Genomic DNA, 22,552 nt, shown 5'->3' on the forward strand with positions numbered 1-22,552 from the left:
GTAGCAGTTTTCCCTTTTCTGCCCTGCTGCATATATATCTTATTACTCAACCTGATAATAAATTGAATACATAATAATCAAATTTCACCATCAAAATCCAGAGCCTCTCAAAGAAGACACTGGATAGCTGAGGATGCGCTTTGAATGTAACCAATCATGTAATCTGAAGCCAATTTCTTCCCTTCAGATGGTACAAGAGTTTGGCTTCCTGGAGATAAGAAGTGTCAACTTTCCCAGACAGTGCCACCCAAGCCATGCAGCCAGTGGTGGGCACAGATGGCACCGCTCAGTAATTTAAAACAATGCCAGAGACCTGAAAAGGAGGGAGAAGCTGGGGAAGGGGGCAAGTGGTTTTCATTGATATTTCCTGTGTTCAAGAGTTCACATCATCGTGATTTATTACAAATAGTGCAAAAATCCAAAGATAGTGCCCTTGAAACAAAAGCAGACTTTTCTGAGCCCATTAGTCCCAGAACGGCATGAAAGAGCCCTGTGCCGTACAGATGAGAAAATAAATACAGACCAACATCAGGACTTCTAGGGCTGTTAAGTCAGCCTTTTAGTTTTGTGGTTAAGACTGTATTTTTTATTTTGTTTAGTCATACTTAACTTCCATCTTACCAATGGCGGTCCAAGGTGAGTTACAGCAATTTCATAATACACACAACTTAGAATAAAACTGAAGCATAAAAACAATCTTTAAAGAATAAATAAACCACAAATACATGAAAAAGATCCCCCATTAAAACCTTACTCAAAAGACCATAGTATCGCAAATCAGCTCATCCAAATACCTGCTGAAACAACCAAGCCTTAGCCCTGGTTGGGTATTGTGCTCCTCACAAGAGGACTTGAGGGTGGTCCGGCAGTGAATTTGTAAGATCTAGTGCTTTCTCTGTTGCAGCACCTACGTTATGGAACAAATTGCCATATCAGTTTGAGAGGAATTCTGCCATTTAGAAAAAAAACGTTGAGGCTTTTCTGTTCTTTAAAGATAGAGTAAGCTGGAAATTGCAGCCACTGATTTTGGTGGGTTGATGAAAGAGGAGAGGACATGTCGATGACTTGGGCTGGTCTGAAGAGGGTAATGGATGGAGGCTTATGTGGTAGGTTAGGGATTAGAACTGTAGCAAAGTGAGTTGAGAAAAGTATTTTTTAAAGTGATATTAAAATATTATTATCTGTATTTTCATGTGTTTATACGCTGCCTTGAGTGGGTAGTAGTTTCATTCCTAGGAGTTTATAAATGTTTTAAAAACAGCAGGTCAGAGAACTGGTGTTGATGGAAAACCCTTCTCTCTGTCTTGGACTTTGGAAGGCTGGATAGTCAAGCCATCACACTACATAGCTTTCAGAACATTGATAAAAGCCTGGAAAGAGCACTGGGCACTGCCCTGCGGCCTCACCTGACTGCTGTACACTGGCTGACAGACAGTAGCGACCTTCAGTGGGGTCAAGGACTTAGTTGCTGAACAGGGACCTGACCTTGGTCTGGACAGCACTGGTTTCCAATGGAGCATCTGGTTAGTAGGCAAATTAAAAAAATGCAAACAAAGTCTCCTACTTCATACCTGCGCCGTCATGTTCTTGCATCTTAACTCTCAGCTTCAGGCTTGTCTCTTGTTGGGCATCTTCTTGGCCTACCTCTACTGTCCATCACGTGATTCTGTGCTTCTCAACCCTGTCCTGCCAGAACACAGCTTTTCAGGATCTCTGCAAGAGAGAGATGTGAAGACACTGCTTCCTCTGCATGCAAATTCATCTCCTGCATATTTATTGCAGATACCCTGAAAACCTGGGCAGTTGGTGCTGCCTCTGCAACCGGTTTGCGAAGCACTGTGCTATGTAAATGATGGTAATGACAAAACAGTACCCGGAATGTATTAAAACCCCCGCAGAGGAGCACACGGCGTCGTCCTCATTCTGTTGGATAAAAGTCTGTCCCGGCCTTCGGGTGAAAAAGGTTGGTATGAAAGAGGAATGAGCCCACTTCTCTACGTGGACACGGCGGCAGAACTGTGCTTAGACGGGTGTGGTTCGCCTGTTGGCTGAGTTTCCATGTAAAACCTCCTTTAAGTCTTTAGGGAGAGTCGCGTGCATCTGCAGCTCCCTCTCAGAGTTGAGCAGTGCCCCCATGGTGACTTTGGAGGGGTCTCTTGTCAGGGTGTATAGAGGGATACTGGAGGGAGGAAGTGTACTGAAGCCTTTGCTGATAGGAGAAACACCTCTGGACCTGGGATCTGTAGACCGGGAGCTGGACTTGTGGCGGAAGTGATATCGATAGCTGGGAATATGGGCAAAGGTGGACTTCTTAAAGAGATGTAAGCGGCCCTTAGCTCTGGCCTGCCGGTGTCTTTCAATGTACATGTGCACTGCGATGACCCCCACAATCTCAGCAATGATAAAGGACAGCGCCCCGAAGTAGAAGGACCAGCCATAGGAATAGTTGCTTTTCTTGGAGTCACTTTGCCCCGGATCTCCAGTATTTGCCGAGATGTAAACAATGATGCCAATGATGTTACTTAACCCTAGAGGAGAAAAGGAGTGTTCAGTGCGCACACAACAGACACAATTCCTCAATTATAAAGCAGGGAACTACTGTCACAAAAAGTGAAAAGAACACACCTTGCAGCCACTTGGCAAAGGGATCTAAGCAGTGGAGCCTCCTAGAGTGGCTAAAATACATTCAGACACATGAAGCTCCCCTTTTAAATACAGCAGGTGTAAAATACACAGGCACTTTTCTCTTTGAATATTCAGGAAGTGACTGTGTAACTTTGCACCTAGATACCTTACTGAAAAGTTTCCTGTTTATCCAAGAAAGTACCTGACACCCAGACTGGCCACTGTAGGAAACAGCCTTGATCCTGATCTGCTTTTGCGATTTATGGGACCCAGACCACAGACGTCTGCCTGGCATTGATGTAACTTCCTTTTATGTCTGAAACTCTTTACATGTTGAACATAAGAAAGAAACACGTATGTCCAGGTACTTGGCAATTTTCAAGGCATTATGTGGGTAAAGAGTGGTGACATGACTGATTGAAAACTGCTGACCTGAATACACGCATTTTCCCACAGAGCCCTCAGCGATGGCTTTATACCTCTGGGTATAGGGAAGAGAAAAAGAGAAAACTTCCACAAGGTCAAGCAAAGGTCCAAAGAACAGTAGTGGTGGTCCAGGAAAAAAGGAGAAAACTCAGGGTTCACAGAAACTTTTATTAAAGAATGACCCTACTTGACTGAATTTTGGCAGTAGCTTTCATCAGGGATCTACAAACATAAATTTAAAAAAAATCCAAAAGAAATCAAATAAAACCATCCACCATTGTATCCCCAGGCTGTGTTGTCATTTCCTTTGCAGGGGGATTGTGTAAAGACCTATGTCCCATAGAGTTTACATTGAAGACTGTGCTGGTAATATCTGATGGTTGGTTTCATTTCATTTTAATTAATTTTGTTATATATGTATTGTTTTATTGTATACATGATTTTAATTGTTTTTTGAATTTATGTCTGTAGATCCCTGATGAAGGCTACTGCCAAAACTCAGCCGAGTAGGGTCATTCTTCATCAAAAGAATATGTGAACCCTAGATTACGTTTTCTCCTCCTTTCCTGGACCATTGCTCTTTAGCCCTTAGGGATGTAGCAAGCAGCTGACTCCAGACCTTAGCGATTTACATGGGAGGGCTGGTCTTCCTACTGATAACTCTAAGGTGTTCCTGGGGAAATGTTCTGGCCCAATAAGGTTATGTTGTGTTTTCAAGTCTCTCTGTGTTACTTCTGTACAAAATCTTTTGGACACAAAGTCTCCAGTTAAAGAGCATTTTTGGCGCCCTTATACAGCGTGGATGACATCATTTCTATAATAGCATCTGGGCACACAGGTTCCATTAAGGAATACCAGCAGAAATGTACGCATGCCCACGTGGGCAGGTCAGTAGCTGGTGTAAATGGGCACATGGCAGCCTGTAGCATTCCATAAGGTTTACAGGTTCCCATGTCCTGCCCTCATAGATCAGTGCTTAGGGCAAGCATTTAAGGCGCCGTTCACGTGGCGTCTGGCGTCTAACCACTGGTGCACACTTAGAATCACTCTATGCCCTATGAAAATCCTAATCTTGCATCCCAGACTAGTATAGAAAACCACAGCTTATCTTTCCCAGTCCCTCGTTAAATGAGTCTCCACTGACTGCAGCTCTGAGAGCAGTGGAGAAACCTAGAGACTCATAAGTGAAATTTCCAATGGGCCAATAAAAAGACGTAACTGAGCTTTCTAGACTAGGGGGTCCAGGGCAAATCAGCTAGAGGGACTCCCCCTCACCAAAGAGTAGGATCTGGATTCGTGCTCACTACAGAGTGCCCTGCAGACAGGTCAACTTAAGAAAGGACCTGGGAAGTTGTGATGTATCTTTTATCATTTCACAACCAGCCAAGACTCCAGGTTTCTCCAGTGAGATATTGTAAGCCAAGGCCATATCTTCACTTAGAAATGCTAAGACCTTAGGAAACAGCTTTCCTGTAGGGAAAGACAACACTGTCTCATGTAATTTAGTGTGTTTCTTCTAGCAAAAAAGGTGCTGGTACTCAAATGTCAAGCCACCCTTCAGGGATGAGGTGATTACTGAGGGACTCACCCCACAATAGCCAAGACCCCTGCAACCAGTCACAGAATCTATGACAAGGCAGAATTGGTGTGTAGAGCCTGAGCTCTTTCATTAAAACTTGGGGACCATGGGCCAATATCAGCACACAATGGAAAAGGTGCCGGTACTCAGTACCCCCAAGTACCCCCTCAAAAAAAGCCCGTAATGAAACTGTTTAATATTCCAGGCCCTCTCACCTACCTGCTGACACAAAGAAGATTCCGGCACTAAGGATAATGTTGTGTTTGCCTTTGTAGAATTCATTGGCTGCTACACAGAGACCTCCAAAGAAAAGCAGCCCAACACTCAGGATCGGGAAGACGCTGGATGCTCGAACAGCCCCTGTGCATAGTTAGAAAGAGCAAGAGAGAAAATACATGTTTCTATTTTACCAACAGAGAGATGAAGAAATAGTCATTGCCCCTCTTGGAGGACTGGCATCTTTTAAGGCTTAAAACCTGAGAGGAGCAGGCATAATACCACATGCAAGCTTCTCCAGCCTCTGTACAACAGCAGTAGAGAGAAACATCTGAATAATGGCTTTGCTATCCTGGAGAAGAAACTGACTGTGTACCCGATGCAACATCTATCCTCTGAAATGTGTACGACTGTGCTAAAGGAAACCCACTACAATAAGTAATCTGTGGGTCTTCTTTCCAGTTCTGATGGTCCCAGACAGTGGCGTAGCCACAGGTGGGCCTGAGTGGGCCAGGGCCCACCCACTTTGGACTCAGGCCCACCCAAAATTGTGACACTCTTGCTGTGGCTGTTTGGGATCCACAAACCTTGCCTGCTGAAGATATTCTCTTCATGGGCAGCCAGTGCTTTTCCAAATATCAGCCAGCAGCACTTGCCTTGAGCTGACGCTGAGGCCGGCCCTTCTGCACATGCTCAGTTTTCACACATGCAAAAGCACTGAGCATACACAGCCTGCCAGTAGCAGCATCAGTTTGAGGAAAGTACTACCGGCTGCCGTTTGAAAGAGTGCTGGCTGCTCGAGGAGGAGGAGAAGGAAATCTTCAGCTGGCAGGGTTTGGGGATCCCCGCCAGCTCAAGTATTAATATTTGGGGTTTGTGGGCAGGGAGGGGTGGGGAGAGGAGCAAACCGGAGGGGGCTGGGGGGCCGAATTCCATGCCCATCCACCTTAGGCTCAGGCCTACCCAAAATTGGCCATCTGGCTACGCCCCTGGTCCCAGAGAGCTGAGCCTGCAGTGTCTCTGTACTATCCAGGCCCAACAAGGCTTCTGCTATGTGGAAATGCAAAGAAAGAACCAGTATATGGACAAATTAGTCCTCGGCCTCCACAGGTGAGCAAGAGGGTCACTTCTAATACAGCCAATCAATGGTCAGAGGCAGGAAATACTTAGGCTGGGGAGATCAGGACTGGGCATGGATAATACAGCTAGAAACACCAGAAAGGTGACTAGGATTGAATCTGCCACTCCTTGCAGGCTACTCTCTATGGTTAGGGTTGTACCTTCTGATCCAGGCAGGTTACCTCCCAACCTCCCCATGCTCCCTCCCTCTCTCTCTTTTTTTTAAAGTACAAGTCAGTTATGTTTTGAATATGCATGAGATCTATTTGAATACACTGCCTCTATTATATGCAAATAGATCTCATGTATATTCATGGGGAAAATCATGAAAACCCGGCTGGGTTGCGACCCTCGAGGACAGATGTTGCCCACTCCTGCTTTATGGGTTAAATGTTCAACCGGCAGCCAACAGCATTTGGGCTGGATTTTCAGTGACGGACTATGAGCATTAATACTGACCATCAGGTTTATGTGGCCGGCTCTCTCTTATCTGGTCAAGCTCAATATTCAGCACTTAATTTATCTTAAAGCCATTCTTCTCATTAGCTTTCTTGGGTCTCTAGCATAGTGGTAGAGCAATTCCATCAGGTTGTATGGTTTCTATTACCAGTGATGTTATAATTCTTATTGGTTTTATTAATCATATTGAGCTGAAGCTTTTGTAAACTGCTCTGTTTGAATTTTAACAGAAGGGGGTGATGACTCTGCCCCAGACCACCCACAAAACAGCCAGTTCGTTTAACTGTTAGTTTGACTGTCACAAGAAACTGAAGCAGCCAGGAGTGTCTCCGGGTCAGTTAAATTGCTCTGAATACTGACCCATCATCTTTCCACACCTTTTTGCATCGCCACCACCTCCCATAGAAGATCATTCTAAGCATCAACCACCGACTCTATGAAAAGTATTTCCTGAAGCTGCTTGATGTTACTGCACTGTATCTGAAAGTGTGGGGTACATCTTGTAGTACTATAGAAATACTTTCTGATTTTATTTAGATTTATCTCTGGATTGGAAATATTGCAATTCTTACAGTCTTGTAATAATTCTGCAGTATTGTCCTGGATACCTACTGCTGCTATTTGCTTTTAGCATACATTATTATAATATATTTTTTACTGTTGCATTTATTACAATGATTTTGTATGACATATTTTAGCAGTTTCTACTTAGGTTTTCACGTTATGGCTGTATTGTTTCAGATTTTATATTGTACTTCACCCTGGGTGAACTTGCAGGAAGATTTAAAATAAAAGTTCAAAAGAACGAAAGAAAATGATTGATAAAAGCGACACCGACTCCCAGCTCAAGACTACAGCTCACTGGTTACAATCACCTATTATCCACCCTTAATTACTGCACAGTGCAAAGGGAATCCAGTGGTCAAGATGTGTTCTGTCCTGTGCCAATATTAGCAGACAATGGACAATGTACCTCTGCTTTTGGACCAAAGCAGCTGTAGTAAATCACAAGCCACATCCATAAATCCACATTCCACTTTCCTTGTACAATAACTGTGTAAAAAGTCACATTAGCCAGAAAGCACAGCAGATGTGCGCTGGGAGTCAAATGTCAGAAGAGCATTACCGGAACGGCTCTCAGCGACAGAGGAACATTTACTGTGCATCACGTCTTACGCAGTAAGTACTCTGCAGCGTCCTGTTCGTAATCAGCATCTTCAAGGAAATGATCGATCTTCTTACACAGTCCTCGGGAAGCTCCTGCAAAAGGAAATGAATCTGTGCTTAAACGTGAACATCACAGCACCTGTAAGGAAATGAGCCCAACCACCTCTGAAGGATGGGCTCCACCTACTCTGCAAAAATGATCTGTTATCCTTGCCCCTCCCTCTAGTCCAGCCCAGGGGCAGAAGTGCATCTTATACTGTGGAGAAGTAAGTGAAAGCTTTTGAACTACACCTCCCAGTGAAATATATTCAGGTATTATTTGTTTATTACTATCCTGCCTTTCACCAAAATATTATAGCAGAATGGTTTACAGTCCAGGTTGGAGACATGAAAACATCACAGGGTTGACACCATAGAAAGGTGGGGAGAAGGGACTGCACAATACACAGTAGGGTTTTGTTGGCAAGGAAATGATATACTGCAATGTTTGATGCAAAAGAATGACTGATGTGATGTACATAATTCCATACAATCCAAGCAGCACATCAAATTGCAAACAGTCCAGGAATCCTCAGAATGGCCAACAATGGAAAGTGTGCAGTATTAGGGTTTCCCTGGGTGCCCTTAGGAGATTCTCCGTCCCGGGGTTCTTCCTTTCTCCATTCCTGCTTCAATAATCCCACACTTGTCTCCAGTACATACTTAACAGATAAAGTGGAGCCCCTCTATTTGTAAACTAGTGATCCCCTTGCACTGACTCAAGTAAGTTCAACTTTACTAGGGGCTGTCTAAGTTCCACAAACCTCCAGGACCTTACATGGAAGCTGGGTGGAGAGATGGGAGTGGGATTGGAAGGGGGGGGTGTGGAAGTGACAATGTCAAACATATTGTAATTTTCTATTAATATTCATGGTTGATGATATCTTTTGGTGTTATATTTACCGGTTCAAAGTACTATAGGTAGCCAATGTCCCACCAATATATCTGTTAATAGTATGGCTATTTCCTAGGAGAAATGTATAGGTGATTCTTTTGTATCATTTAAAATTTTCAATTGGAATAGTTAAAAAAAAAACTCCCGTTTTCTCTGACCCCATCACCCAGAGTCTAAAGGGCTCTAAGGTCTAGTAAGAGATACTTTGGTGATCCTACTCCAATTCTAAATGACACCAGTAAAAGAAACAATTTCCTCTTTAACTTCTAGAGTGTCACTTTACCAAACCACCACTGGTTCAAAGCTTCATCGCTTTCAATATGTGAACTGCTGAGCCTGAGAAGATGCGGGGGCAAAGGTACCACAGCTGTTCCTCTTACACTGACCATGTGTCTCTCGGGGCTTGTGCCCAAGAGGGAAGGGGCAGGATGGCTTTTCAGTCATTAAGACAATAGATAGTTCAATGCCTGGTGGATGTGAGGATCATTTAGGGACCCTTTTACTAAACTGTTTTAGATGCTAACAAATGGCCTAACGCTGTGTGAGTTTTCCTATCCACTTGCACTAAGCACGTGGTATTTATTTTTTAAACACTTTTTGGGAGGGGGCATGTCAGGGGCAGAGAATGGGCAGGGGAGCATCATCCAGCTAACATTACATTACATTAGCCATGAAGTTCAATGTGGCTTACAGGTCAATGAAAATTACATAGCAAGGAATAAACCAGAACACAAACACAGGCAGCTCCTTGTGACTCTGGGCAAGTCACTTAACCCTCCATTGCCCGCCGCATTGAGCCTGCCATGAGTGGGAAAGCGTGGGGTACAAATGTAACAAAAAATAAATAAAAAAAATAAATTCAGGAATAATACTTTCTCCTTTCTGCTTAAGAAGTCAGGAATTTTCCGAATAGAAAAGATTTTCATGCCGTTCAAAATAGGCCATATAAACCAATAAAGTATTCCGCCAATGAGATGCCAGGTAAGAAAATGTGGCTGAATGAAAAGTTTTAAAGCCAATATTTTTACAACTAGGGAAGGAAAGAATTAAACAGTTCCTAGATTGAAGATCAGCATTCCTATCGGGTGCAATTCTGTATATTATTTGAAATATGAGCGTACATAACTGAAACGATGATCGTTCCTCTACAGGTAACCAATGCAGCCTCACCAACAATAGTGAGGCTCTTTCAAACTTTGATACTCTACATATCAAACAGGCAGCAATATTTAGTAAATCACTAAAGACCAACCTGTTCAAAAAGACTTATCTAAAGGATCCTTCACAAACGACCTGATATCTAAATTTTTACCAGAACAAGATAATATTGAACTCTTTTATTTGTTACTTCATTTATATTATCACTATTGAACGTTATACGTTACCCCTTTATCTCTTATACCTGTAAGGAATTGTTTATCTACTTATAATGTATTTTATATTCTCTGTACTTTAATATTATAATATTCTGTATTTCTCAGTCCAAAATGGCAGTCACCATTACGGCATAATGTAAGCCACATTGAGCCTGCAAATGGGTGGGAAAATGTGGGATACAAATGCAGCAAATAAATAAATAAATAAATTTTGCACAGTCAGAAGTTTGGACAATAGTGATTTCTTACATCCAATACAGTATATATGATGTTACAATAGTCTAAACTGGTGAGTACTAAAGATTGTACCAACAAGTGATAAGCTTCCAAAGAGTGAATAACGCACACATATTTATTTATAAAACGTATATCCCACTTAAACCTCAGTGGGTAACAATAAAACATTCACAATTACAACACATAACACAGACAATTCCAATAATCACTTCCCCAAAGGAATATCAGCTAACACTATAAAAACCCAGCTGAAAAATATTAGAAGTGTCCTGCGTTAATACAGTAACACAAGAAACCGGGCAGGATATTCTGAAAAAGCTGCCACTCTCGTAAGAGCACAGAGCGTACTCATCAATGATTCTGTGGCCAGTTTTTTTGTAAAATCAGTTCTCTATCCCCTAGCAGATACAACAGCTTAATTACTGACTGAAAATACCACACAACTTTGACTTAACGTGGGAGCCCTTAGTGCCTCCCGAATAGGAGGTGGTAAATGGTCCTGCATTCATTTTTTTAATGCTAACATTAGCACATGATCATATGTTCAACAAACAGAAAAAAGCCTGTTTTGACGCCTGCGCTAATGGGCTTAGTGTGCAGGAAAGTACTGTTTAAGGACGCACATAGCTCATTTCTTAGTGCAGCTTAGTAACAGGGCCCCTTGGTAGGTTTCCTGCCAAGTGGGAAGATGGTTGACTTCATGCTTCACCTAGAAAGCATTCCAGACAGTGCTAGGGAGGAGCCAGTTCTCTTAGCACATGTGGGTACTAATGACATAGGAGGTTTTTGAAGCCGAATTTAGGCTCTTAGGTAGAAAGTTGAAAACAGGAACCCCTAGGGTAGCATTCTCAGAAATGCTTTCCATTCCACACAGAGATCCCAGAAATAGGCAGAGCTCTGGAGTCTCAATGCATAGATGAGACAATGGAGCAGGGACTTACTTTGTAAGGGATGGAGCAACATTCTGGGGAAGAGGGAGCCTATTCTGAAAGGATGGGCTCTACCTTAACCAGGGAGAAGCCAGACTGCTGTCTCTAATAGAAACATAGAAAATGACGGCAGATAAAGACCATAAGGCCCATCCAGTCTGCCCATCCATATCATCCATTATCCTCTTCCTCGCCTTACGAGATCCCACATGCCTGTCCAGTGCTTTCTTGAATTCAGATAAAATCCTCGTCTCCACCACCCTTTCCGTAAAGAAACATTTCCTTAGATTACATTTGAGTCTATCCCCCTTCAACTTCATCTTATGCCCTCTTGTTCCAGAGCTTTCTTTCAATTGAGAGAGGCCTACATCCTGTCCATTCATGCAGTGGAGATATTTAAATGTTCTCAGTCATATCTCCTCTTTCTCTCATCTTTCTTCCAAAGTATATATATTGAGGTTTATGAGTCTGTCTCTATAAGCTTTATGATGAAGAGTATTGACCATTTTAGTAGCCACCTTCCGGACCAACTCCATCCTGGTTATATCCTTTTGAAGGTGCAGTTTCCAGAACTGCACACAGTGCTCTAAATGAGGCTTTACTAGAGGCTTGCAGAGAGGTACTATCACCTCCTTTTTCCTACTGACCATTCCTCTTCCTGTGAGCCTAAGCATCGTTCTGGCTTTGGCCATTGCCCTTTCTGCCTGTTTGGCCACCTTAGGTTCATCCGAAATGATCCCCCCCCAAGTCTCGCTCTTCTTTTGAGCACAGAAATACTTCTCCCTCGGGTTTCTGTAGCCCAAGTGCATGATCCTGCATTTTGTAGCTTTAAATTTTAGTTGCCCACTTCTGGACCATTCTAGCTTTGCTAGATCCCTACTCATGCTATCCACACCAACAGGGATGTCTGCCCTATTATAGAGTTTTGTATCATCTACAAAGAGGCACTCGACAGCCCTTCCACAATAGCACTGACAAAGATGTTACAAAGAGCGGGGCTAAGGACCAATCCCTGCAGTACACCACTGGTAAAATTCTTTTCCTCTGAGTAACATAGTAAATGACGGCAGATAAAGACCTGCATGGTCCATCCAGTCTGCTGAACAAGTGGAGTCCATTTACTACCACCCTCTGTCTTCTTCACTTAACCTGTTTCTAACCCAGTTAGTGACTTTGTGGTCCAGGTCGAGGACACATTAGTTTATTTTATCAGTCGCCTATGTGGAATCTTCTAAAAGGAGATAGAGCAGCTTTTTTAGAACCTGGAGGAAGCTGATAGTCCAGAGTAAGATATCTTCAAAAGATATTGTGAAAATGCTGGAGTTAGAATATGCTGATAGGTTGTACTAAACACAGAAGTAGTTCAGGACTCTTCACATTAAGAATAGACAGAGATAGAGGATTACAAATTACCCTGTCAACTGTTACACAGGTTGTAAACATAAATCAAGAACATTCTTTAAACTGTTGCATGTGAATGCCATAAGTCTAAAAAAATAAGATGAGAGAGTTAGCAGGTATGGAAATAAATAGAGACATCATTTATTCATTTACAGCCCACTTAAAACTCTGCTTTTGAATGGGTTACAAGAACCATTGACAATCATAAAATACACTCATGACAGAAAACATACCTAAAGCAAACTCAGTACACAGAATATATGTTACCAGTCGTTACTGCATCTTGGAAGGCCATTCTGAATAATCAGGCTTTTGGCTTTTTACCAAAGCAAAGTGTATCCTGTTTGGCTGTCCACTGAAAAGGTAACTTATTCCAGCTTTGTACACCAAACACAGGAAAAGTATGTGGAAGAGTAGGGCCAAATGAAAAAATGGAACAACCCGTCTCTCTTATACTTCAGAATGTAATGCACAATCAGAATGCCATTGCTGTACCCAAATAAAAAAATCGGAAGGACCTCACGGTTTCACACAGTTATACTTTTGGGGAAGTTGGAAAGGAATTACTGGTCTTGAATGAATGTCAATCGATCTTTCCTATTATGAAATGCACTTTCTAATGTGGTTTTTGAGTTTATAAATATTAAGTGGCATTTCAAATTTTTAAACTTTAATGGTTAGTGCAGTGGGCTGAGATCCTGGGGACCTGGGTTCAATTCCCAATGCTGCTCCTTGTTACCCTGGGCAAGTTACTGAGCTGCGGTAAATAGTGTTCAGTGTGTGTTTTTGACAGCAGGTAAAAGGCTGTCTTGGTTTCCCAAAAAGAAATGCCTGTGTGGCCATTTTGGTGGGGGGGGGGGGGGGGGGGAGGGGAGCACTTACCGCCACCCATTGAAGCTCCCACACTAACCTGGTGGTAAACGGACAGTGAACAGAGCTGCCCAATTACTGCCAGGTAAGCAAGGGTGTTCCAAAAATAGAAAGAATACTTTTGTAGCACTGGAAAAGGCGTACATTGGGGGTGGGAAGTACCAGTGGGCTCCTGAGTAGCCCAGTGGTAGTTCTGGACTGGCGTATGGCAAGCCTGTTGCTGCGGATCAACCCTTTAGTAAAAGGGTCCCTTAATCCTCCATTGCCTCAGGTACAAAACTTAGACTGTGAGCTCACTAGGGATAGAGAAAGTGTCTGAATATAATGTGTAAAATGTTTTGTTTGAACCACAGAAAGGTTGTATATAAATAAATTAAATAATAGTTTGAATCAAACACACTGCACAGTAAGCAGCCAGTGTAGCTTGATTAAGATGGGGGATGATAATGCTCAGGAACTCTTAGCCCAGTAATCAGGTGAACAGCTGCAGTACCTCAATAGCACATCAGGCAGCCCTACAAACAGAGTTACAGTAGTCTACTTATGGTAATATGAATGCCTGAATCACCACCTGAAAACCGTCACTATTAAACAACGACTACAATCGCCTCAACAAGCAAATATGAAAAATGATATTACACCCTACTGTTTTGACATATGGCTGCATAGTTAATTTTGCATCGAGAATAATTACTTCATATGTACTTTATGAGAGGTGATATGATGATGTTTTAATTAGATGGACACAATATTGAATGAAAATGTGTTAACGTTTTTTAAGGAAAAGGGAAAACAATCAGGAGAAAACCCTCTGCAGCAAAAACAGCAAACGTGATCCAAGGAATGAGGAACAGACGAGAGTTCATCCATGAAGGTATATTCCACGAAGAAGTGAGGCATTTACAAGTCCACACATAAAAAGCCAGTAAGCAGGTTCCAGGGTTCATTTTTTGTACCCTCTGAAATTGAAACTTCATCAATATTGTGTTCATCTAATTAAAATACCATCAAATTACCTCTCATGGAATATATATCTATCATAGGGACACACTGAGTTAAGTTTATCCAAATTATATATTTCCTATATAATAATTTGTCAATCTACATCCCTGGCTGGCTGGTTGGGTTCGTAACCGTATTCAAATGAGCTACTATGTAATTGGCTCGCCTCCAGCCTTCCCTTCTCTCTCAGTGTCCTGCCCTCGTGGAAAGAGGAAATTATGTCAGAGAAGGGCGGGACACTGAGAGGGAAGGGAAGGTGGAGGCAAGCCGAACTGAGCCTGCCACTTTCACTGCCGCCACTGCAACTTGAGGTAAAATAAAAGTTTTAAAGGTAGTGTGGCAGGAAGGAAAGGAGGGCTGTGGGAGAAGAGGGCAGGCAGGTGAGGACTGGGGTTAAACTGGAACTTGGGTGCTTAAAAGGGGGGGCAGGTGGGGGCTGGGGCGAGTGACTGGACATGGATGGGATGGGAGGGGAGGGCAGGGGAGAGAGGAGAAATCGCTGGATATGGATGGGAGAGGAGGGGAGATGAGAAATTGCTGGACATTGAATCACTGGACATGGATGGGAGGGTAAGGGGGAAAGGAGAAATCGCTGGACATGGAGGGGTGGGCAGGGGAGAGAGGAGAATTGCTGGATATGGATGGAGGAGAAGGCAGGAAAGAGAGAAGAGTTGCTGGACATGGATGGATGGAGGGGAGGGAGGAGAGTTGCTGAACATGGATCAATGGAGAAATGCAGGATGGATGGAGGAGAGGGAAGACAGGAAGGAGATGCACATGAAGAGCCGAAGCGCAAAGAAACAGGCATGCAGCTATGAGCAAAGACCAAAAGGCCCTTGAAAGGGAACAAGCCACTGCAAGGAAAAGGTCTAGGGTGGCGAATATGACTGATGAGAAAGAGGAAACAATAGAAAAAGAAACGGCGATTTGGAAAGGCAAAGAATTAAAAACATAATGACGATTAGACGATAGCCTTGCTAGGGCCCGTTTAATTTTTCGCGAAATGGGCTTTTTTTGCTTGCCTATATCATAAATGTCATTTGAGGTTGTTGAAAATTTCATGAAATATTTTTAAGAAATTGCACAGCCTAGAAAGCATTGAATTGTATGCAAGAAATCACCTTTCCATGTATGATCTATGCTTTTCCTGTGTTGTAAGAAAGCATCATCAAATTGCACTTATCCAGAAAGTCTTCTGACTTCCACCAAACACACTCACACTTCCTCACCTGTTGCTGTTCTGAAACTGAGATGAAAACCATGGTGCAGGTCTATTCTGACCACATTTCTCCTTTTTTATTCTCTCAGCTTTTTGTGTAAACTCATCTTAAGTATCTTCCCATAGGAAGACTCATAAATTGATCTCCATGTCCACAGCTGGTCATTTCTTAAATGCCAAACCTTTTCCAACTTGTCATTATCAAGCAACTTAGCTGAGCATCAGGAAGCTTTAACAGCCATGACTACTCCATCTGATTTTAAAACTCACACTCTGAACATCAAGACATGACATGATGATCAGACCAAAGCACCAGAGTCATACTTCCTCAGGTCTTGCCCAGAGACTTGGGCAAGATATGAGGTCAAGCATATGTTCCTGGACATGTGTAGTAGGATTCAACCATCTGCAAAAAGTCCAACAAAGTTATTACATACACGAAGACTTCCACAGGACTTGATAGCAGGTCTTCATCAAGAAGCTAATTAAATGTGCCCATAATAACAATTATACCATTCAAATCATACTCCAGAAGAGCAAGCTGTTCTAAATACACAGGAACATCCCCGTCACATGGTGAAGGGACATATAAACAATACAGAGTTCAATGTTTCAGGGATGTGTTTAAAGGCTCAGCAAAAAGGTCCCAACTGAGGAACACTGGCATATCCTGTGGGACTAAAGATGTTTTAACAATGGTACATCTGAGTCAGCAAACCATGTCTTTGTTATCTGAATAATATTCAGATACTCACAAGCAATCAAATGAGTGTTAAAAAATGCAATTTGAGTCTCTGTAGTATCTTATTCATTTCTTTTTTTTTTTTAAATATATTTTTATTAAAGGTTTTGTCATACAGAGAATGCAAAAATAAACACAAAATCAAACAACCCCCCCCCCCGGAAATTAACCCCCCCCCCCCAAAAAAAACAAAAAATCATAAGCATAATCAACGTCAAAGTTCCATGGCAATACCCGGAGACAAATTGCAGGGTTACACAAGGTCAAGGAGTGCTATGTGGCTCCTGACAAAAAAGGTCTAAACGAGCCCAGACCTAATGTTTCGATGCCTATGGGCCAAAATTGTTTCATATTTTCTGATCACGCATACATAACTCCACCATTCATTATAATTCAGGTACACATTATGTTTCCAATTGGAGACAATTAAATGCAAGGCAACAGCTAGCAGTATGTTATACAATTTCTTATCAGACTCCAAAAGAGGGATAGTTGGCATATTTTCCTGCTGGATGTTAGTTCTTAGTTTCTTGTTTGTAATAGGGGCAGTCTTCAGCTCTCCTTTCCACTCCCATGATCTCTTGTTATTATATGGTTGCATGTAGCTTTTTTATTGTTTGTTCTGTTCTCAGGGGTTGTTTTTTGTTTGAATTATGTTTCATTTGGTCTTCATTATGCAATTTCCATGGCAATACCTGTGATTGTAAGTCTTTTCTCTTGCAGGTCCGCTGGATGGCTTCATTAGAGTTTTCATATGCTCACCCATACTTGAAACTTCACTCTCGGTATCTTATTCATTTCTATTTTTTATCTTGCACTATTGAAAAATCTAGGTCGGTTACTTGGAGGGGCATAATCGAACGGGGCGCCCAAGTTTTCCTGGGTCTGTCCTCGCAGGATGGCTCCGTGAAGGGGCGGGGAAACTCGTATTATCGAAACAAGATGGACGTCCATCTTTCATTTCGATAATACGGTCGGGGACGCTCAAATCTCAACATTTAGGTCGACCTTAGAGATGGTCGTCCTTAGGTCATCCTTAGAGATGGTTGTTCCCGGTTTTCGGCGATAATGGAAACCGAGGATGCCCATCTCAGAAATGACCAAATCCAAGCAATTTGGTCATGGGAGGAGTCAGCATTCATAGTGCACTGGTCCCCCTCACATGCCAAGACACCAAATGGGCACCCTAGGGGGCAATGCAGTGGACTTCAGAAATTGCTCCCAGGTGCATAGCTCCCTTACCTTGTGTGCTGAGCCCCCCAAACCCCCCCCCAAAAACCACTCCCCACAACTGTACACCACTACCATAGCCCTAAGGGGTGAAGGGGGGCACCTACATGTGGGTACAGTGGGTTTGTGGTGGGTTTGGAAGGGCTCACATTTACCACCACAAGTGTAACAGGTAGGGGGGATGGGCCTGGGTCCGCCTGCCTGAAGTGCACTGCACCCACTAAAACTGCTCCAGGGACCTGCATACTGCTGTCAGGGAGCTGGGTATGACATTGGAGGCTGGCATAGAGGCTGGCAAAAACATTTTTAAAAGTTTTTTTTAGGGTGGGAGGGGGTTGTTGACCACTGGGGGAGTAAGGGGAGGTCATCCCCAATTCCCTCCGGTGGTCATCTGGTCAGTTCGGGCACCTTTTTGAGGCTTGGTTGCAAGAAAAAATGGACCAAATAAAATCGCCCAAGGCTCATCAGGGACGCCCTTCTTTTTTCCATTATCGGCCGAGGATGCCCATCTCTTAAGCATGCCCCAGTCCCGCCTTCGCTACGCTGCCAACACACCCCCATGAACTTTGGTCATCCCCGCGATGGAAAGCAGTTGAGGGTGCCCAAAATCGGCTTTCGATTATGTCGATTTGGGCGACCCTGAGAGAAGGACACTCATCTCCCGATTTGTGTTGGAAGATGGGTGTCCTTCTCTTTCGAAAATAAGCCTGAAAGTGATTTAAAAATTGTCTAGCAAAATTTAAAGGAGCTTTGCACCGAATGTACTAGAGGCAATAAAATGTGTTTGTCTCAACCAAGCACTGTTTATAAACAAAATTCAGTCCTTCATAACAACCCTCCAAACAGACCGAAGTCTGTTGATGGTCCATGATTAGTGAGTAAATGAATGGAAATGCTGTTAAACCAGATGACACAGCAGTTTCTGGAATCCAATGGATTCAGGATTCCTCGGTTGCTGTTAGTCCATTTTAAAGGTTAATAAAAAAACAAAAAACAAAAACACAATAACAACAAAAAAAAAAAGAAAGAAAGAAAAAAAAAAAAGTTGATACCTTTTTAATTGGAGTAACAATGCATTTTTTGACTAGATTTTGAAGGCTATTCAGGATAGAATGATGAAAAGTTAACAATACCAGAATTTATAAGTGAAGCATAAAATCATTCCAATGACAATCTCGGGAGGGGACGGGGCCAGGAAGCTTATTCACCCCTCCCCCCATTGATCACAGACAAACAGTTTTCTCCTATTGCATGAGCATTTCCCTTCCTGCTGTCCCAGACAGGAATCCTTGTACCTAGGCTACAGCCCAGCTGACTCCACTCTCCTTTCACCTTGTGGCCACTCCTGTGAACTCTTAGGTGTCACAATATGTATACCTTAGAGGAAAGGAGGGACATGGAGACATGATACAAACGTTTAAATACTTGAAAGGTATTAATATAGAAACACATTTTTTTTACATTACATATACACTGATGACATTTCAGTGCTGATTCCATTCAATTAAATCTCTGAGATAGACCCTTTGCTGATCCAAAATTGTATATCAATGTTGGAAAACTGGATGTTAGGTCACAAACTGAAATTGAATACTGTAAAAACAAAATGTATATCCTTTGACACTAAACCAATGAACATTCCTAAGATAAGAAACTTTTGAATTTTCTCCAGTCATCAAGATTGTAGGAATTCTAGTCGACAGCGCTATTACGCTTGAAGATCAGGTTTCCTCACTGGTCAAGAAATGTATTTTTTTTCTAATGAGAAAGCTACGATGTGTCTGTAGTTATTTTGAACAAGATGAATTTAAACTATTGGGCCAGGCACTTTTTGATTTCTCAACTAGATTACTGCAATCTTTTATATTTAGGATGTAGTAAGGGTCTCCTTAGAAAACTGCAGACCATCCAGAATACTGGGGTGTGTTTGTTTTTTTGGTTTATCTAAATATGAACGTATCTCTCCCATCGTACCTTCAGAGTACACTCTCATGGTTCGTCCTCCTCCCCTATCCCGCTCTCTGTTGGAGTTCCTCAAGGATCTGTCCTTGGGCCCCTTCTTTTTTCAATCTACACCTCTTCCTTAGGCTCCCTGATCTCTTCTCATGGTTTCCACTATCATCTTTATGCTGACGACACCCAGCTTTATCTCTCCACACCAGAAATCACTGCGGAAACCCAGGTATCGGCCTGCTTATCCGACATTGCTGCCTGGATGTCCAACCGCCACCTGAAACTGAACATGGCCAAGACTGAACTTATTGTTTTCCCACCCAAACCCACTTCTCCTCTCCCTTCACTCTCTATCTCAGTTGATAACACCTTCATCGTCCCCGTCTCATCTGCCCGCAACCTCGGTGTCATCTTCGACTTCTCCCTCTCCTTCTCTGCGCATATCCAGCAGATAGCCAAGACCTGTCGCTTCTTCCTCTATAACATTAGCAAAATTCGTCCCTTCCTCTCTGAGCACACCACTCTCTCATTACCTCTCGCCTTGACTACTGCAACCTACTCCTCACCGGCCTCCCACTTAGCCATCTATCCCCCTTTCAGTCCATTCAGAACTCTGCCGCACGTCTTATCTTCCGCCTTAACCGATATACTCATATCACCCCTCTCCTCAAGTCACTTCACTGGCTTCCAATCAGATACCGCATACAGTTCAAGCTTCAATTACTCACCTACAAATGCACTCGTTCTGCAGCCCCTCCTTACCTCTCTACCCTCATCTCCCCTTACGTCCCTACCCATAACCTCCGCTCTCAAGACAAATCCCTCCTTTCAGTACCCTTCTCCACCACCGCCAACTCTAGGCTTCGCCCTTTCTGCCTCGCCTCTCCCCATGCTTGGAACAAACTCCCTGAGCCCATACGCCGGGCCCCCTCCCTACCCATTTTCAAATCCTTGCTCAAAGCCCACCTCTTCAATGTCGCCTTCGGCACCTAATCACTACATCTCTTCTCAGGAAATCTCATCTACCCCAACTTGACATTTCGTCCTTTAGATTGTAAGCTCTTCTGAGCAGGGACCGTCCTTATTCGTTAATTTGTACAGCGCTGCGTAACCCTAGTAGCGCTCTAGAAATGTTAAGTAGTAGTAGTATTTCTCCCAGTTATTTAAAATTACACTGGTTGCCTATTGAAGCAAAACTATTGTTCAGACTGGCTTGTTTTCTTTATAAGATCATGCATGGCTTAGCTTCTGACTATTTATATGAGGGAACGAACTCAGAGTCCCGCCCTGGAGGAAATGATGTCAGAAGGCAGGACTCTGCAGAACGAAGGGAGAGAAGAATAGAGACGGGCAGGGCGGGCTTTGAAATGATGCGGCCGGCGCTGGGACGGAGGTACATTAAAGATTAAGGGTGGCGCGAGGCAGATAGTAAGGAAGGGGAGGCTCACGGCGCTGCTCGCCCAACCCCCCCCCCCGGACGCCTAACCCTTTCCTGCTTCAGCTGGGGAGGCTTAGCCTCCCCAAGCCTCTTATACCGGGCGCCTATGTGTTATTTTGCATACATTTTTCTCTCTTTGCATTCAAATTTAGATTTTCGAGAAAAGAACGAAAACTTGTCTGTTTCAGAAATATGTTTTGCATTCACATACTTGATTAGATTCTATTTTGTAATTTCTTAGTTTTATTCCCAGATGACTGTTCTGGTCTCTTGTTATTGTAACCTGCTTTGAACTGTGAGGCATTAGCGGGATATAAGACCAGTTTATCATTATCAAATCTATTCCAGAGAAGAGAACTCGGTAAAACTGAAGGACATGAACTGAGGTTGTGGGGTGGTATACTTAGGAGTATTGTCAGAAAATTATTTCATGGAGAGGGTGGTTGATGCGTGGAATGTCCTTCCAAGGGAGGTAGTGGAGAAAAAAATGGTGACGGAATTCAAAAAGGTGTGGGATGAACACAGAGGATCTCTAATTAGAAAATTAATGGTATAAAAAAACAAAACTTAAAGGGTTGCATGTGTGTTTGCATGTCGAGTGGCGTTTTAGATGGTGACTCTGACTGTGAAGGACTAAGGCTGGTGCTGGGCAGACTTGTATGGTCTGGGTTCCATTTATGACAATCTGGTGTAAGATGGGATGGAGAGGGCTTCGAAAAACTCCAGTAATTTGAAACATGAGGACAATGCCAGGCAGTCTTTTATGGTCTGTGTCCTACAAATGACAAGACGGATTTGGATAGGCTGGAGTGGGCTTCAATGGTAACTTCAGTAGTTGGCAACTAAGGACAAGGCTGGGTGGACTTCAACGGTCTATGTCCCAGAAATGCGAAAGAGAGACAATGATCAAGTATTTTATATGACATTGCTGGTTTAATCATGACTTGATAATGAGTGTGAGTATTGGGCAGACTCGATGGACCATCATTTACGATGTTACTATGTCATGTTATCATTGTGAGTTAGTTATGAGTCCTGATGGCAGGCTGATTGAATCATTTTTATGGGATAAAACCAGGGGGGTTGTTGAGTCTTGCTAGAAAAACACAGGACACTAAGCTTGATGATACCAGATCTACTACCGTTTAGTGAACTTTTTTCATGGACCATTAATTGATGTACAAATGTCTTCTGCTAGAGCAGAGGTTCTGAACCTGATCCTCGGGACACACCCAGCCAGTCTGGTTTTCAAGACATCTACAATGAACATGCATGAGATCGATCTGCGTACAATGGAGGTAGTACATGCAATAGTTGCGTCATGTATATTCATTGTGAAATCCTGAAAATCTGACTGGCTGGGTTGTGTCTTGAGGACTGGGCTGAGAAGCCCTGAGCTAGAGGGAGATATGCAAGTTAGTGGAAGATTAAGCTATCTCAGGCTTTTGACTCCTTAGATTTTCCCTTTAAGTAGAAGTGCCTCCAACTCACAGTAAAAACAAAACTTACAGTGAGTAGGAGGCTGAGAAGAACAGACGCAAACATGATTTTCCTAGTTCATCTGAAAGAGATTCAGAAATATCTACTAAATGCTGTAACAATAAATTACTTCATAGGATTGTATCAAAAA

General features: G+C 42.9%; 1 protein-coding gene across 1 annotated transcript in view; it reads right to left on the minus strand.

The window, feature by feature from the left end:
* Positions 1-2,022: 2,022 nt before the first annotated feature.
* The window catches only part of CACNG3 (calcium voltage-gated channel auxiliary subunit gamma 3), a 38,349-nt gene continuing 17,819 nt past the window's right edge, over positions 2,023-22,552 (minus strand). Inside the window, exons 2-4 of the mRNA XM_030212772.1 lie at positions 7,601-7,684; positions 4,850-4,990; positions 2,023-2,528 (exon numbers count right to left, since the gene is read on the minus strand). Coding sequence (XP_030068632.1) covers positions 2,023-2,528; positions 4,850-4,990; positions 7,601-7,684 — 731 coding nt within the window. The remainder of the gene's footprint in view (positions 2,529-4,849; positions 4,991-7,600; positions 7,685-22,552) is intronic.

The sequence above is a fragment of the Microcaecilia unicolor genome, chromosome 8 (assembly GCF_901765095.1).
Source record: "Microcaecilia unicolor chromosome 8, aMicUni1.1, whole genome shotgun sequence".
In the NCBI taxonomy this organism is placed as follows: domain Eukaryota; kingdom Metazoa; phylum Chordata; class Amphibia; order Gymnophiona; family Siphonopidae; genus Microcaecilia; species Microcaecilia unicolor.